Below are 17,045 nucleotides of genomic sequence, written 5' to 3'. Positions count from 1 at the left end.
AGATTGTTTTAAGTAGCAAAAGTATTTCCCAATTCTCAGACCGAATTACTGTATGAATTATCAGGTACAATAAATTTACATGTATCTTGCACTTTCCCCCATCAGTTCTAAAATATACCCTTTGAGAAATAAGTGCTGGTTTTATGTTCAGTACTGCGAATGTTGTAAACTGTTTTTTAATGTTTATTGTTATTGCTTTAATTTTTTGTTTGCTTTATGAGTTTTATTGTTGTATTTGTTATGCTGTTGTTTTATTGAGGTCCTTGGCCTTTTGTAAGCCGCACCGAGTCCTTCAGGAGATGTTAGCGGGGTATAAATAAAGATAATAATAATAATAATAATAATAATAAACCAGGGGTTCTCAAATTATGGCTTGGGGGCCAAATACGGCCCTCCAAGGTCATTTACCCGGCCCTTGCTCAGGGCCAACCTAAGTCTGAAATGACTTGAAAGCACACAACAACAACAACAATCCTATCTCATCAGCCAAAAAGCAGGCCCACACTTCCCATTGAAATACTAATAAGCTTGTATGTATTAAAATTGTTCTTCATTTTAATTATTGTATTGTTTTGAAGTGTTTTTTGCACTACAAATAAGATATGTGCAGTGTGCATAGGGATTGATTCATGTTTTTTTCAAATTATAATCCGGCCCTCCAACAATTTGAGGGACTGTGTATAGAGCCTAAATATAAATTGGAGTATTCAGGGAATTATTGGGCGCAAGGAAAACTGATCGAAAATGGCATTAAAGACCACATTTCTAGTAGTATTTACCAGCTTCTGAACAACCTACTGTTTTCAAAATACATATGCACTATAAGTAGCATAATATATACTCGTTCAAATTCTGGCAGGACTGCTGACCAAAAGGTTGGCAGTTCAAATCCAGGTAGCAGGGTGAGCTCCCATCTGTCAGCTCCAGCTTCCCATGCAGGGACATGAGAGAAGCCTCCCACAGGATGGTAAAACATTTGGGTGTCCCCTCGGCAATGTTCTCACAGACAGCCAATTCTCTCACACCAGAAGTGACTTGCAGTTTCTCAAGTCGCTCCTAACACACACAAAAAATTCCTCACATGGATATTATCGGTCGAGATTTGCAAATTCTTTAGTTGTGTGTTTTGTGACATCTGTTTTTCTTTCCTCCTTTGCACATCTAGCTGAGTAACTTCAACTGCTCTAAAAGATTTTGTATATTCTGCCAACACTTTATTCCCATGTGCCTAATAAGGCTTCTGCTTATCTATGGCCTTAGAAAGGAGTTGTCAGGGTAGTTACAAAGACTGAGGTCTTTTACAGATTATTATTTGCTGATAACTGCCGTATTGTTGACTTAACTTTTATGTGGGGAAGTATTTTCAAGGTGTTGTGCTAGCAAGTAAAAGAGAAAGAGCATTTGCATAACCAGAAAGCATACTACTACCTTCGGTTGTGGATCCTTGTGTGCTACAGAATTATGTTTAAATGGATAAATAATTCCAGTGTACATATGAAATTATATAAAGTATGACAATTAATTCAAGAGTAAACATGTAATCTTGTGAATATATCTGGAAACAAGACACATTGAACAGTGAGGAATGTGTTTCAGACTAAATTTATACCTCCAATTCAGCTGAAAAAATGGCACTGAGAGTTCTCCAGAAGGAAAAGGTGGACGGATTGGTGCTTCCTGTAATAATAATAATAATAATAATTATTATTATTAAAAAACAACTTTATTTATACCTCGCTCCATCTCCCCCAGGGGGACTCGGTGCGGCTTACATGAGGCCACACCCATTGATACAATACAAACAAATATAACACAAAACACAATAAAATGAGCAAAATACATAAAATGCAAAATCAAAATAATATACAACACAACAATATAAAATCAAACATTAAAAACACAGGGAATTTCAGTAGGCGGGGCCAGATGCATGGATAAAATTATATATTTTTTAAAAAAACACTAGGAGATAGGACAGTGTAACTTATAAGGAGAAGGCTTCAAGAATGAGGAAGGATTTCATTGCACATAAGATGGACAGCAAAACTCCATGGGAACGGAAGCCATAGCAGAATCTGACTTGTTGGAAAATAAAGTTGCATAACAGCATCCATATAAGCTTAGGGATTTCTCCACAAAGATTTTTTATGGTTTGTTGTGTGTCTTCAAGCCATTTCTAACTTGTGGTTACACTATCATGGGCTTTTTTTTGGCAAGGTTTAATCAAAGGGGGATTTGCCTTTGCTTTCTTCTGAGGCTGAGAGAGTGTGACTCATCCAAGGTCACTCAGTAGGTTTCCATTGTTGAGCAGAGATTTGAATCTTGATCTCCAGAGTAAAATATGCTCCCTGTCCACAAGGAATGTCTGTGGTTGCAGAATGGAGGATGTTGCACTATACTGGAACACCCACAAAATGCACCTTCATATGAAGTAGTACATTTCTTCTGCATAGCTGACAGACTACTTTCTGTTTGTGTATATAGATAATTTCAGTGTTTGAAAAATAAATGATGTTCTTTATTGCTGAAAACCCCTCTCCTTGTGAATCACCCCAAACAGGAAAAAGACATAGTATTGAAACAAGGCCTCAGCTGTACGTATAAATTCTACGATAAGAAAAAAAGTTATTGTTGAAAAACCTGTCCTCGTAAAAACCCATTTTTGGGCCAGCCATTTTGCAAATAACCAGATGATGTTACTTAGATAGTCCATTTGTCGTGGAAAGCAAATTTCCCCTATGTGGTACATTGTATGATGGTCTTTTTTACACAGTCTTAGTACAGAAGTAACAACAGGAAAGATGTAGCCCCCCCCCCTTGTAAAATGCAGCTAGCCTGATTGATATTTGACATGCAAACCAAAGCTCAGTATTTTATTGTGTGTCTTATTTTGTTTTTCTTACAGTTCTCTGCGCAAAAAATTTGGTCAAAAAGGATTTTTTCCGTAAGTATACATACATCTTTCCTTCAGTCCCCATTAGTTCTGCCCACTGCCGAATAAAACATACCACTAACCTAAAGACCTCTGATATAGTCAGAATCACTATGATTTTATAAAAAATAAGTCTAATTAAATTCAAATATTCTGATGTGTGGATTGTTCATCAATATTATTCAGTTTTGAATATAATATTTCTTCACTGTTACTTTTCTGAGACATCTAATTACCTGGAATTCTGTTAGAGGCATTTTATAAGATTAGTAACTCATATTATTTTTTCCTGACTTTCTGGATTATAGTTTTACACATTAAAAATGGATCAGGAATCTACTGGTTTCTTAATTTCAAAGCCATGATCCAAAGAGCTTTGATTTCTTTTTTCATGTCAGGAGCAACTTGAGAAACTGCAAGTTGCTTCTGGTGTGAGAGAATTGGCTGTCTGCAATGACGTTGCCCAGGGGACACCTGGATGTTTTTGATGTTTTACCATCCTTGTGGGAGGCTTCTCTCATGTCAGACGGAGCTGATAGAGGGAGGTCATCCACACTCTTTCCGGATTCAAACCTGCAACCTGTCTGTCTTCAGTCCGGCCAGCGCAAGGGTTTAATCCATTGCGCCATGGGGGCCTCCAAGAGCATTGATATATTGTAAATTGCACATAATTGCACATACATTTTTGTTGAGCATTATTGTTTTAAGAAGCTCTCAGCTAAATGACCTCAAGAGCTTCCTTGTTCAAAAATCCAAATGAGACTTGGAGGTAGTGATGTAAGACAGTGTTAAAGGCTTTGGTTTTGGATGTATTCTCTTGTGTCTTACAGAATACTGTGAAAGTAGTAGTTGCTATGTGCTACATTCCTTGTTGACCAAAGTTTAGTGTGTGATTAGATAATTAGAGGTATCAAAAAGTTTCCAGGTGTGTGCTACAGAAAAAAGTGTTCCCATTCTTTAAGATATTTGAGTTGTGAGAAGAATAGTTGAAGACTGGTTTGCTTTTTATATATATGATGACAGCCTAGTGTGTCTTGAGACACCCATGCCGTGAGGCAAAGTAAACAGATTCTGGCATGTATGTTGTTGTAATGAAGAAATGTAACGAGAGATAAAAGAGTTCCTTATAGAAAAAAGTGCTGGTGAGTTTCTCTTTCTTTTGAAATATGGAGGCCCCGGTGGCACAGTGGGTTAAAACTCTGAGCTGCTGAACTTGCTGACCCAATGGTCACAGGTTCGAATCCAGGAAGTGGGGTGAGCTCCCGCTATTAGCCCCAACTTCTCAACCTAGCAATTTGAAAACATGCAAATGTCAGTAGGTCAATAGGTACCACTTTGGCGGGAATGTAATAGCACTCCATGCAGTCATGCCGGCCACATGACCTTGCAGTTGTCTCCGGACAACGCCAGCTCTTTGGCTTAGAAATGGAGATGAGCACCAACCCCCAGAATCGGACACGACTGGATTTAATGTCGGGAAAACCTTTACGTTTACTAATGATGTTTCTGAGTTTGAAGGTATAATATTATTGAGTCCATAAACAGAATTTGAAATGTCTAAAGGTTTCTCAAACTCCTAGGATAATGTGAAAGCACTAATACAGTTAACTGAGTAAAACGTATCAAATTGAAAGTATTAAATGCTTTACTTACAAAAGCCAACAAATGGCAATCATTCATGACTGAAATTATATAATTATACTGCCCACCCTATTATGTATTTTTCCTCCCTTCTGACAGGGCTTCCTGACCCATTTGCTAAAGTGGTGGTTGACGGATCTGGCCAATGCCATTCAACAGATACTGTGAAGAATACCCTTGATCCAAAGTGGAATCAGCATTATGACTTGTAGGTGTCAATAGGGATGGTCAAAATATACTCAGACTTTGAGGGGTATTCATTAATAGAACTGAAATATATGGAATCAGATAAATCCTTATAATATTCACTCTGCAAATGTATAAGTGTGCAGTACTTTATTACCTATTTTATTTAACTTCTACACATAGTTTACCTTTTTTTTCTAAGCTAAAAGCAGTAACACCATTTAGATCTCATGTTATGTTTTTCATCTGACCACAAAAGGTCTTAACTGAGGAGGTGAGTATTTTTATTTTCATTATAGTGAATAGTAGAGTAAAATAAAGATTTGGGCTTTCTTCTAAGCTGTGTATGCATGTGTATGTGCCTTCAAGTAAACTGTTGACTTATGGTTACTCCATGAATTTCATAGGATTTTCTTAGGCAAGGAATACACAGAGGTGGTTTGGCTAGTTCTTTCTTGCAAAATAAAGCCAACAGCACCTGGTATTTATTGGCACTTTCCTGTCCCAGTAATAACAAGAGCTAACTCTCCTTAGCTTCCAAGTTCAGATATGAAATTTTGTACTTTTAGGGAATTTAGACCTGCCACCTCATACGGCACTTTTATTCTCTCATATTTAAGAAAAAAAAAATTCTGTAAAAAAAGGTTTGTATTTGTTAGAACTTTTTCTCGCATGTATAGAACCACTGGAATACATCTGAGTTGATAGTCAGGATGTTATAGTGGTTTGAGCATTGGACTATGATTCTGGAGCTCGGGGTTCAGATCCCTGCTCATCCTTGGAAACTCAGTGGGTGACCTGCTCAATGTCACCCATTTCTCAGCCTCAGTGGAAGACCATTGTATATGATCTTGAATTAATCTTTGAATAAATCTTCCCAAGAAAAAACTGGTGATATGTTACCTTAGGGCTCTCATAGGTCGTAAATGACTTGAAGGCACATAAGAACATCAGCATTGGGTCAAGGGTGATGGAGTTACTATCCTCCAGAAGTTGTTGGAGTCTGCCTCCCATAGCTCCTCCATGGCCAGTTGTCAAGGAAATCATAGTTTCACATCATTCCCAACCGCTGCTCCAGATAAGGCTGTCAACGTCATAGCAAACAGTCTTTCTTACACGTTCACTTCCACTCATAGTAGGTTCACTTTCACTGGTCACAATATGCCTAGGTAGTAATTGGTTTTTCTGTAGCTTACCACTTTAATGGTAAACTGCAGATACTCTTCAGATACCAGCCAAGTATAGCAAGTTGTATTTCCGTTAAACCTAAGGTCGGAGCCACTTCTTGTGACCTAATTTTATGTGACTCTTGCCTTAATTATCCAAAGGCCTCAGCAACAAGTGAGTTTAGACATCTGATATAAAAATAGTCTATTTCCTCCCACTAGGAAAGGAGATAGAGAAGGGGTTGTAGTGAGAGTTCTTTAAGAAGGAGGTATGGGGTGGGGGGGGGGGGGGAAGGCTTGCCCCACTCATGCTCATTTCTGGTTTTGACCATTTCTGGTTTTGCCTCTGCCCTGTACCACCATGCATTCACTGACAGTTTATCTTCTTGATCTTAATTTTAAAAACAGGTAAGGAACTCATTTTTCAACAAAAATGCAGTTGATAGATTTTACAAAAAAGGCTAAGGGTTGTTGTAGGTTTTTTCGGGCTATATGGCCATGTTTTAGAGGCATTTTTCCTGACGTTTCACCTGCATCTATGGCAAGCATCCTCAGAGGTAGTGAGGTCTGAGGATGCTTGCCATAGGTGCAGGCGAAACGCCAGGAGAAATGCCTCTAGAACATGGCCATATAGCCCGAAAAAACCTACAACAACCCAGTGATTCTGGCCATGAAAGCCTTCGACAATACAAAAAAGGCTAATTTTGAAAGAAATGCAAATTGGCAGCCCCCCCAGGTGCATTTTGCACTTTGGACAACTTTTAAGTCATTTTCAGGGTCAATCCCACAAAGAGGACACTGCAGTAGTCTAATTAGATGTTTTCAGTGTGTGAACTACTGTGACTAAGACCCAAGCTAAAGTCTACTTGGCCCTCCTGCGAGAGAATGGATGTGAAGTACTCTCAAGCTGTGGACCTGTGACTCTTTGGGAAAGGAGGGAGTTCAGTCTCTTCCGTGGTAGTTCATGTGCCTAGTTTCATGCTCCGTAAGCCTCCATCTTAATTCTGTTTTTTCATTCACCGGTATTAAAAATAAGTAAAACAAATAATATTTTTATTTCGTTATGTAAGGCTGCAATTCTATATGCATGTGTCTGGGAGTAAGTTCTTTTGAGTAACCATGTTTAGTAATCAGAGGATTCTGTCACATCATTTACAAGCATTTATTTTAACACAACACTTCCAAACTTTCATCTCTATGGGCATTCTTTTCCTTTACCCAAAAAGACTAGAAAATATAATAATGACAGAATGTAATTTTCTGCTAAATATTGGCGATCAATTCTTCAGTCTGAGATTAATTATTTGCCGTCTATCCTGTTCTGAAAATAACTGTATAGTTGATGCTGAAGGCTCTATAATAATGTTTACCTTAACAACACAGTATTGCATGGGAACGCTGGTCTTTGACTTATGACACATTCATTGTTACAGGAAATAGCTTGCACGCCAATGATAACAGTGTCTCAGTGGCAAAGTGCCCACTTGGTCTCTTTGCTTGCAGATCAAGTAGATGAAAGAGGCAATCATACAAAGTTTTAGAACAGATACAATATAAAATCCCTTTCATTTTCCTTTCTCTTATTTTAGGATGAAAAAAAAGTTGAAGTAGTTTTACAAGAAAATAGCTTGGAAAAAACATTAAAATATTTCCCAGTCCTTAGGACATTCGCTTTGAAATGCATTTGTTGTGTAGCATTATAGGTGGCAAACTAAAGTGGTTTAAGAACTACAGCAGTGTCTAATGTGAGTTTCCATGAGAGATAAGAGATGGAAGTTGTCTTCAACCTATTTTTCAGGGAGTAATGTTCAATTTGGTGTTCTTTATATTTTGTGATGCATCCCCTCTTATTCTCCATTGTTACTGCATTTTAATTTTTGTAGAGCTCTAAGAATTTTTGTGCTAATTTTAGTGAATTTTTAAATGCATGGTGTAAGATATATCAGTTTGATGTTGTAAATGGAGAAACCCAGAGTATATAGAACTTGGGTGACAGAAGATTAAAATAAGGCTTTTTTTGTGGTGTACACTTTGTTCTCTGGTGGTGTCATATCTGATAAAGTTAGCGTATTCAAGAGAGCTTTTTCACGCACTTGCTGCTATCTTCTTCCACTAAATATAATCCTATTTTAGAAGTTTATGGATTACAGAAAATGGTTGGGTGTAACAGAATTAAGTATTTCTTCTATTGAAAATTAGATCTCATGAAACAAATATATTGATTTGTCTGGACTTGAAAGGACACTAAGTTTTTATAATTCTTACTCTCAAAAGTACAGGTTTATCTCTCAGTGGAGTCTCTCTCTCTCACTTCCACTCACACACACACACACACACACACACACTGCTCCTGCTGCTACAGGCCACTAGGCTGGGAAAGCGGTTTTCACTCTATACCCTTTCCCCATTGATCTTAAGCAGAATTGTTGGGATGGGGATAGCATTCAAGCCTTCTATAACAGCATCACTTGAGTGGAGAGCAGGCGTTAAATTGACCCCTCTCCCAGGGGATGGGAGCAAAACTAACTCCACAGCCAAGCAGTGCTCCTCAGGAGTGCCCGGAGGAAGGAAAGGCTTTAACATCACCAATCTAGCATTTATACAGGGAAAGTGGCCACACAGAGATGACATTCAATGTATGACCTTTTTTATTAGCATTCCTAACATTTTGCTAGGAAGTAAACCACAAGAGGAACCTGGGAAAGGCTGGGATGGAAAGTGGAGAGAGAGGGGCTGGGGAATGGGGGTAGTAAAGACTGGGATAGGAAGGGGAAAACTAGAAAAAGGAAAGACGGGTGTGGAAAAGGGATGCTAGAAAAGTATGTGGGGGGGGGGGGAACTGAGGTGAGAAGGGAGGAAGGTGCCGTCTGGCTCAGCCAAGGAGAGGCAAAGCCTGGGGGTCACCTCCTTCTTCTCTCCCTTGTCCCCAGAAGGGAGACCTGGAAAGCAAGGAGGGGAAAGGAAGCATGGAGGCGGCTGCTTGATTGCAGGAGGGGGCTCTCTTGCATGCGTGGAAGAGAGCCCACTTTCTAGGTCTCCCTTCTGGGAGCAGGAGGGAAAGGAAGAGGTGACCCCCGGCAGCTGGTGGATCTCAGGAGGGGAATGAAAGCAGGAGGGGAACGAGATGCCCCCTCCTGCGATCCTCCAGCTGCCTGCCTGCCTCAATGGGGCACTGGTGCATGCTCTCCTCTTCTTCCTCTTCTTCTTTCTCAATGATTAACTGGAGGAGGAAGAGGAGAAACAACAGCAGCACCCCTTCTCTTCTTTCTCCCTCCAGTTGGCCATCGATGAGGAAGAGGAAGAAGAAGAGGAGAAGGGACACTGCTGCTGTTTCTCCTCTTCTTCCTCCTCTTCCTCTTCGATGGCCAGTTGGAGCACAAGAAACAGCAGCAGCTCCCCTTCTCTTCTTCCTTCTCTTCCTCCTCGATGGCCAGCTGGAGCAGGAGGAGCAAGAAGAGGGAAACAGCGGCAGCGGCCCCTGTGCAGTCTCCGTGGTTTCTCCTCTTCTTCCTTCATGGCCAGCTGGAGGAGGAGGAGAGGAATTGTCAGGAATTGTCAGTGGCGGCATAGTAGCCTCGCCTGGGGGCCCCTGTGCCGCCTCCGCTGCTTGTCCTCCTCCTCCATGGCCAGCTGGCTTCGGAGCCTCACCTCCAGACTCCGCTGCCGGCTTGGCCCGAATATAAGCTGAGGGAGGATTTTTCAGCCCCCCCCCCCAAAGCTGAAAAACCCGGCTTATAATTGATGCGGTAAATTGGACCAAACTTGGAACACATACTGATATGCTGAGATTTGATTACTGGAGGGCTTTGTATCTGTGAGTTGTAGTTCACCCACACCAGAGAAATCAACCTCCCCCGATGATGGACCTGGATCAAACTTGGGCAGCAAGAGCCAACCCATATAGGGAGCCTTCCGCTCGACCTCCACTCCTTCCAAGCTCTCCAGGGGGCAAGTGCCCAAGAAGGTCTAAAAAATGGTGGACCTTCTCCCTTGTGCACCTTTGCCTCTAAGCTTCTCCTGACTCCATGCAGCCTTGTGGGAAGAGGAGGAGGAGCCGACCTGGAGTGCTTGGCTGTTTGGTTGGTACAGGGGCCGGCAGCCATTTTGAAGAGGGGACGAGGCTAACCGAGATGCCGTTGCGACCCCCAGAAACTGGCCCAACGACCCCCCTGGGGTCGCAACCCTCAGGTTGAGAACCTCTGTCATAGAGTCTCAACTAATTCAACATAGTTTGTGGGAGCCACAAAAATGAAGTTTCTGGAGTTTATTAACCACTTGCAAAGTGTCATACAATTAAACAGGAAATAATATTTTCAAACCAGGAACAGAGTTTTTTTTCAGATTCTGTACATAGTATTTATTTATTTATTTATTTTTATTTATCGTGTCAGGCAACAGAACAGTTGTATTACATTTTTGACAGAACAAACAAACAAACATACAAACATAGACAAGACACAGAGTTTGCAAGCTTGGTAGTTGATTAAATGTCCTTTGACCAGTATCTGGCCACTTGGAGTGCTTCTGGTGTCACTATAAGAAGGTCCTCCATTGTGCATGTAGCAGGGCTCAGGTTGCATTGCAGCAGGTGGTCTGTAGTTTGTTCTTCTCCACACTCGCATATTGTGGATTCCACTTTGTAGCCCCATTTCTGAAGGGGGTACATAGTGTTATTTGGTAAGAGTACTTTGTTGATTTCTACACTAGATGTTGTATCTTTAGCAGTTCTGAAGTGCTCTGTCTAGGTGAAGGAGCCTTAATTGTATGTTATAGCAGGTGCTAAGCCTTACTGAAAATACTGTTTTGATTTGAAAGCTTAATTATATCAACATTTTATATAAAATATATCAACTAGGCTGATTGAGAAAGACCCCATAGTGAACCTATGTCTTTCTTCAATGCTTCTAGAACACTGTAAAAGGTTTAGAAAAGCAAATGATGACTAAAACCTGAACTTCATTATTTCAGTCCTTCACAAGCATCCTTTTCTTTTGAATGTTATTGAACTGGTATTGCCAAAATATGATCTGTTAGAACTATATTAATTGTTACATTTATGTTTTACTGAAAGCAGACCCTGTACTAGTCTTAATATAAATATAATGAGAGTACAGTTTTCCTTTTCTTCATAATCAGAGGAATGTGGGTACAGCATAATGGCTCCCTGCTGTGCTTGTCAGCTGTCTGCTCCTATATGCTGGCAGTCAGCTGAAATCTTTAATAATTTTGCTAAATGATGACCTGCATACAATAAAAATGGGGTGGAGTGGGAGCAAGTGTTACATGAACAGCCATTGTAAGTCTTGAGGGATAAACCAGGATTTTTCTTTTCAAGCCCTAAGAGCTTCATTTAGTGTTAGATAACTAAAGATGTACAGCAATCATTGGGGAAGGATGTGTAGAAAATTTATATGGGTGAGTGTAGGAGGGTGTGTTTTAGTAAGTGGAATAGTTGGATGTTTGTACTGACAGGGAGTATGTCATGGAAGAAGACTGCTAAACATCTCTCAGGGAGACCCATAATTCTTACATTTCATAATCTCCCCCCAGGATTAAACACCCAATGATATACCAGTCCTTTTCCTTTAGACATACTGTCATTGTCTAGCCAAAGGATGTCGGCAGTGCTTGATTTACGTAAGACATTCTGAAAAGCTCCTTTGAAATTCCTTCGTGTCAATTCTGTTTTACAAATAAATTACTTGGGAGGCTTTTGCCAATCTGTAGCATGCAGTTCCTGTGAATCTGATCTTTTCTGCCAGAGGAAACCATGTTTACTCCCCTTACACTAAAATATTTTCCAATCGGGGACTATGTTGCATAGACTGTCCAAAATATGCAGTCAACCTAATTTGTATTGCTCTGATTCTTGTCCTTTTTTCAGATATATTGGGAAATCAGACTCCATAACAATCAGCGTATGGAACCACAAGAAAATTCATAAAAAACAGGGTGCTGGTTTTTTGGGTTGTGTGAGACTGCTTTCCAATGCTATCAACCGCCTTAAAGACACTGGTTGTAAGTAGACCCAATGTGTTGTAACTGTTTCAAATCTGATACCATGTGCAAGCTTCTCTCTGTGCCTTGGGCTTGCAAACAAGCATACATATCTGCCCCACAGTGCATTCTTGAAATGTTTACCTTATGGGTGGGCAGATTGTGGTCCTGGGACCAGATGTACCAGCTCAGATTGTTTTTGCAGTCCTTGACTCTTCCAGAATCTTTGGATAGCCCTTTTTGCCCAGAAACTTGTGAATTGTCTCTTTTATAAGTCTTCAGATTAAATAATTAAACTTTTAATTACATTGGACTTCCCACCTTATTTAAAACCAAAACTTATCCTACCCCTCTGAAGAAACCCCCAAACAAACCCTTAAATAGAGTTATAGCCACTGGAGTTATGTATGAGAATTGTATATCGTAAGTGCACATCTGCTTTTCTCCATATTTGTAGATCAGAGGTTGGATCTGTGCAAACTTGGGCCAAATGACAATGATACCGTCAGAGGACAAATTGTAGGTAAGTACTGGTCTAAATGTGTTCTTGGACACAAAGTTTTAAAAAATGGTGTTGTAGAGAACGGGTCCCCTGTTACTAAAGTGAATTTGGTTCTTGTTAAAAGAGACTGGTGTGACAGTGCCATGACCATGGTCAGTTTTGGCAGAAACCCCTAAAATATAGTTTCCATAACTTTGGAGTTGGTAAAGGTGGTGAGTAGGGCATTCATGGAGTAGTTTTGACTATGGCTTCAACCAATGAAAGTCAGAGAGAATAAGTTTATTTGGCTGCTCTTTTTTCTGACTCCCTTGTATACCATTGCAATGATTCCATAATCATGTGAAGTAGATTTTTGGAGGTGCAAAAAGATTGTATAGAGGAATTGAAATCAGTGAAAAAATAATTTCCCTTCCCTTTAGTTACTTCAAACCTCTGGTGGGTCAGATTCATCCATATGAATGGGAAAAAACCTACAGTATTTAGTAGAGCACACATAAATTAAATTCAAAGTACTCTGGAGAAATTCTTTTTGAGCAAAGATACAACCAATATACTAAGGTACATATATCAAAGGCAAGTCCTACAGGCTGAATCCGGCTCACTGCATCATTTTATGTGGCTCAAAGTTTTCTGTACCAGGATAACTTCAATACATTTATACAGTCTAACAATTACAAATGGCCCTTTGACGTTGCCTTAGGTGAAAATGGGTTTGACGCCCTTCTACTAAAGGGAACTCAGAGCCAGTGAGGAAACAACTAACAATCTTTGTTAATGGGTTCATGCCATTATTAAAGTCTGAGGTGTGGTTTGGCAATGGAAAAGGCCAATGAAAATAGGGACACCTTTATGTTTTAGTGCTCAATATACCATAGAGCAGTGGTTCTCAACCTGGGGTCCCCAGATGTTTTTGGCCTTCAACTCCCAGAAATCCTAACAGCTGGTAAACTGGCTGGGATTTCTGGGAGTTGTAGGCCAAAACACCTGGGGACCCACAGGTTGAGAACCACTGCCGTAGAGGAATAGAAAAAACCCATGTAGCTGTGGGAACCTTAAAATCATGGTCCATTCTGATTGCCATAAGGTTGATTTTGAATTCCTGAGCACGTTAAAGGAACTAGGTGGGAGGCATTTCTCTGAAAAAAGTTCAGTAGGCAAAGAACCAGGAAAAATTAACATAACAATAGAGCAGTTTCAAGCTAAGGAGACAAAAATATTCTAGTTCTATCTGAAATCTGTCAACTACTATGGAAAACAAAACAGTGACCTATAAATAGGAACATCCAATATACATTCCAGTCCTGAAAAAGGGGATGCCAGGGATTGCAGTAATCATTGCCCATTGCATTAATCTCAAATGCCAGCAAAGTAATGGTCAAACTTCTAAACAAAGACTTCAGCATAAGTGGGACAAGAAATGGCAGATTATTTATTTATTACTTAAAGCATTTATATTCTGCCCTTCTCACCCCGAAGGGGACTCAGGGCGGAACACAACATATACATGGCAAACATTCAATGCCAGAACATAAATAGACTATACACATACATAAACATTAAAATCATTTATCTTGACATTAAAATCCACTGTTTAAACCATCTCAATCAGAAGTCTAAGTTGGATTCAGAATAAGAGGATACAGTAGTAACTGTTTTGCAAACATGCACGTCAAATAATTTCTTGGGGAAAATGAGATTGTATTTTATAGAATATAGCTCAGCAATTGATGGTGTAGAATGAAAAAAGAGGATCGCTGGAAAAAAATCAGTGTTCCTTAACATTTGAGTGTCTCAGTGTGTAACCTGTATTCAGGACAAGAGGCTACTCTGAGGACAGAATATGACCAAACAGTACAGTTTCCAGCTGGCAATGGGGTCAGGCATTTTTATTGCCCTATCTGTTTAACTTGTACACTGAATGTGTCATACATAAAGTTGGACTAGACTTGGAGGAAGGAAGCATGAAAATTGGAGGAGATGACATTATACTTAATAGCAGAAAATAGCAGACTTGGAACAACTATTGAAAAACGTCAAGGAAGAAAGTGCAAAGGCAGGTTTATGGTTGCACATTAAAAAAAATAATGGCCACAGATTATTTACATAATTGTAAAGTAGACAGTGAAGACTTTGAGATAGTCAAAGATTTCTTGTATCTTGGCTCAGTCAGCAATGGAGACTGCGGGCAAGAAATGAGAAGATTAGGACTTGAAATTGCACCTATGAGGGAACCAGGCAAGATCCTCAAGTGTAAAGGCATATCATTGAATACCAGTTTGGGTTGTGTATCCCTATATATGTTTAATTTCTTTGTATGATTGTTAAAGCTGGACAGTGTAAAAATAGAAGGAAAACATCCTATTTGACATGGCGATGCTGGAGGAGAGTTTTGTGGTGAATTGCCGAGAAACAAATAAATTGGTCCTTGAGCAAATCAGGCCTTACCTCTCACTGGAAGCCTTGGTGAATGTGCTGAAACTGTCATATTTTGGCCATATCACGAGAAGACCTGATTTACTAGAAAAGAGAATAACTCTTGGGAAGGTAGAAAGTAGCAGGAACAGAGGAAGACCATACTATAGTTGGGTAGACTCAGTCCACTCAGCCACAGCTTTAAGTCTGAAAGTCCTGAGTAGGGCTGTTGGTGACAGGGCTACTCAAAGGACTGTCATTCATGGGTAAGTTGACGTGACAGCAGTTTACAACAAAGGCAGAGATAAGGTTATGCCTAATTCTGTATATATATAAAAAGATGACTTCCTTATGTATGTGAATGTGGATCAAAGTAAAGCAGAATAATCCATAACTCAAGGGAGTTTTTAGAGTAATCTTTTCCACGTACTTGCATGATCACTTAGCGTTATATAGTGGCTGAGGTTGTAGCATTAGGTTTGCAGATGATGTCCTACAGCAGTGGTTCTCAACCTGTGGGTCCCCAGGTGTTTTGGCCCTACAACTCCCAGAAATCCCGGCCAGTTTACCAGCTGTTAGGATTTCTGGGAGTTAAAGTCCAAAAACATCTGGGGACCCCAGGTTGAGAACCACTGTCCTACAGTCAGAATATTGGCATGTTTTGGCTACAATTGGGAACCGTTTCTCTATTATCTTTTGCTGGATGGATGCTCATTTTGGTCTAGACATGAACTTTCATTTCCAATCTAAACAGGATTAGGAAAAGCACATTAATCTTAATGCCACAGAAACCACAAATAAAGTTATGTGTTCAGTTTCATTCTTGACTCTCATGTTTATAAAATAAATAAAGCTACTTAAGCTTTCACATGCTGTCTTTATTTGACTTTTTACAGTACTTCATGCAGAAAAATGCCATATTATTCTGTTGTTAAAAAAAACCCTTACTACATGGAGTGTTACCAAATCAAGAAAAGATTGTCATTTTTAGATACATGACCCTATTTTACTGGAATTGTAAAGTATGCATGAACATCTCAACTCTGTGTATTTCTTTACTGTTGCTTTGTTTTGTGTAAACCATTACTTAAAAGCAATGAGCTACTTCTAAAATATTTTGCAAATATTTCAGAACTGTTGTGTGTTACAAAATTCAAGCTAGGGAAAAGTGCAAAGTTTATCTTAAAGTGCAAAGTAATCCAAAATTATTATAAAACCACAGTGTAAATAACCTAGAAGCACTGCCATAGTTCTGTCTAGTGTGCGTACTTAAAGAAATCCATGCAATAAGGATGTTGTCTGTACAAAATTCTTCTAAGTGGATGAGAGGCCCCATTAAGAGCATTTGACTCCCACCGCACTGTTGTCCACTGATAAATTTTCTCATCTCTCCCTGCAAAGATTCGTTTTGTTTAAAAGATTTGTAAGCTGAGCTTCTAGTCAGTTTACATTAATTATATAGCAAATACAAATAGTTGCATCATATTTATTTCATTATGAAGTCTGAGGGAACAGAAATTTATCAACAGGCTGAGAAAAATCTTCAAAGATAGCTGCCACATCACTGAAAAAATGTTACCTTAATAAGTGCCAACAAATTATCTGAGCCCAGGAGAGCTGTCCATGCCACAGATACTATATGTCAGTGAGGTGGTTTGCACTTCAAGTCCCAGAATTCCTGGCCATTGGACAAGCTGACTAGGGCTTCTGGAAGTCAAAGGCCCAAACTACTGTGGGACCACAAGTTTGACATCTCTGCTATATGAGCTTTCGGTGACAAAAGGAAATCCAAGAGTTACCTGCAGATCAAAATCAGATCCTTCAAGAGGAAAATACCCATCTAGAATATGATGTTTCTGGGGAAGGGGGAATCTGTTCACAGAATCTCAGCAGTGTCAAGACTTAGTTGCCATTTATTGGCCCTTATCCATAACATTGGTACTGTTTCTGTTTTAGCACTTTTGTTGTCTTGTTTCAATCTGATGAGGAAGAGAGAGAATTTTCTTAAGTATACGAGGGGCTGCTGATAAGTCTTTGGCTTTATGTTCTTGTTTTGTTTCTATGGTAACTAATGTTACATCACATGAAAGTCTTACGTGTCTAATATATGTTTTCAAAATTTTGTGTCTGTAGCTTATGGCAACATTGATCTAGGCATGCAGGAAAACAAAATGGCAGAGTCTAAGGCAATATTCACAGCAAATGAGAG

At 39.6% G+C, this 17,045-nt stretch overlaps 1 protein-coding gene across 3 annotated transcripts in view; it reads left to right on the top strand.

Annotated features, from left to right (window-relative positions):
- Positions 1 to 17,045, top strand: part of SMURF2 (SMAD specific E3 ubiquitin protein ligase 2) — a 93,273-nt gene that overhangs the window by 32,417 nt on the left and 43,811 nt on the right. For 2 of the 3 annotated variants that reach the window (XM_060763101.2, XM_067464214.1), the window contains exons 2-5: positions 2,906 to 2,944; positions 4,673 to 4,781; positions 11,810 to 11,943; positions 12,380 to 12,445. In XM_060763101.2, the coding sequence (XP_060619084.1) occupies positions 2,906 to 2,944; positions 4,673 to 4,781; positions 11,810 to 11,943; positions 12,380 to 12,445 (348 nt within the window). The remainder of the gene's footprint in view (positions 1 to 2,905; positions 2,945 to 4,672; positions 4,782 to 11,809; positions 11,944 to 12,379; positions 12,446 to 17,045) is intronic. The other variant, XM_067464213.1, reaches the window with a different exon arrangement.

This window comes from Anolis sagrei, chromosome 2, assembly GCF_037176765.1.
Source record: "Anolis sagrei isolate rAnoSag1 chromosome 2, rAnoSag1.mat, whole genome shotgun sequence".
NCBI classification, from domain to species: domain Eukaryota; kingdom Metazoa; phylum Chordata; class Lepidosauria; order Squamata; family Dactyloidae; genus Anolis; species Anolis sagrei.
This window is presented reverse-complemented; position numbering and strand designations above follow the sequence as displayed.